Genomic DNA, 363 nt, shown 5'->3' on the forward strand with positions numbered 1-363 from the left:
GTGACACGGGCTCGGCCAACCTGTGGGTGCCGTCCTACAAGTGCTCCCCACTCTACAGCGCCTGTGGTGAGTAGGGGGGGACACGGCCGGGGCTGGGGGTGACCCCCCAAAACCTCAGCGACCCCCAGAGATGCTCAGATGGGGTTGGGGGGTTCTCGTTTTGATGGATTTTAACATGGGGGGGTCTCTCTGTTGGTGTCCTGGCATTGAGGTGGGGTGGGCCCATTTCCCCCCACCCCCCAGGGGGTTTTGGGGGGACAGAGGTGCTCTGTGCCCCTCTGGGATGTCCCTGCTCCCTGTCCCCAGTGTCCCACAGCCTGTACGACTCCTCCAAGTCGCGCACCTACATTGCCAACGGCACCG

At 63.9% G+C, this 363-nt stretch overlaps 1 protein-coding gene across 1 annotated transcript in view; it reads left to right on the forward strand.

The window, feature by feature from the left end:
- The window catches only part of REN (renin), a 6081-nt gene that overhangs the window by 585 nt on the left and 5133 nt on the right, over positions 1-363 (forward strand). Inside the window, exons 2-3 of the mRNA XM_031065109.1 lie at positions 5-66; positions 307-363. The exon at positions 307-363 is cut by the window's right edge and continues 83 nt beyond it. Coding sequence (XP_030920969.1) covers positions 5-66; positions 307-363 — 119 coding nt within the window. The remainder of the gene's footprint in view (positions 1-4; positions 67-306) is intronic.

This window comes from Geospiza fortis, unplaced genomic scaffold, assembly GCF_000277835.1.
Source record: "Geospiza fortis unplaced genomic scaffold, GeoFor_1.0 scaffold71, whole genome shotgun sequence".
Taxonomy (NCBI): domain Eukaryota; kingdom Metazoa; phylum Chordata; class Aves; order Passeriformes; family Thraupidae; genus Geospiza; species Geospiza fortis.